At 55.8% G+C, this 337-nt stretch overlaps 1 protein-coding gene across 1 annotated transcript in view; it reads right to left on the bottom strand.

Annotated features, from left to right (window-relative positions):
- The window catches only part of EMH_0051070 (uncharacterized protein), a gene marked incomplete at both ends in the record, with an annotated part of 5,962 nt that overhangs the window by 3,692 nt on the left and 1,933 nt on the right, over positions 1–337 (bottom strand). The window contains 1 exon segment of the mRNA XM_013496715.1: positions 101–337. Coding sequence (XP_013352169.1) covers positions 101–337 — 237 coding nt within the window.

Raw genomic sequence — 337 nt, 5'->3', positions numbered from 1 at the left:
AAATCCGTCTAGGTTAGAGAGAGAAGAAGCATCGTTGATATGAGCTGCTGTGTGCTGCTGCTGCTGCTGCTGCTGTTGCTGCTGCTGTTGCTGCTCATACGGGTGCTCATGAAACTGCTGCTGGTATTGCTGCTCCGGCTGTTGCTGGTTGTCGTGCTGTTCTTGTTGCAGTTGTTGCAGTTGCTGCAGTTGCTGCAGTTGCTGCAGTTGCTGCTGCTGCTGCTGCTGCTGCTGCTCTTCGGGCTGCAGCAGCTCATGGCTGTGCAGCACGGGCTGTGAAAGCTGCTGACGCTTCTGGGGCGGCGGTTTCTTGGGTTCTGTTCGCTGCTGCAGTTTT

The sequence above is a fragment of the Eimeria mitis genome, genomic scaffold (genome assembly GCF_000499745.2).
Source record: "Eimeria mitis Houghton genomic scaffold, Emh_scaff2255, whole genome shotgun sequence".
NCBI lineage: Eukaryota > Apicomplexa > Conoidasida > Eucoccidiorida > Eimeriidae > Eimeria > Eimeria mitis.
Note: the sequence above shows the minus strand (reverse complement) of the source record. Positions and strands in the feature narration are given on the sequence as shown.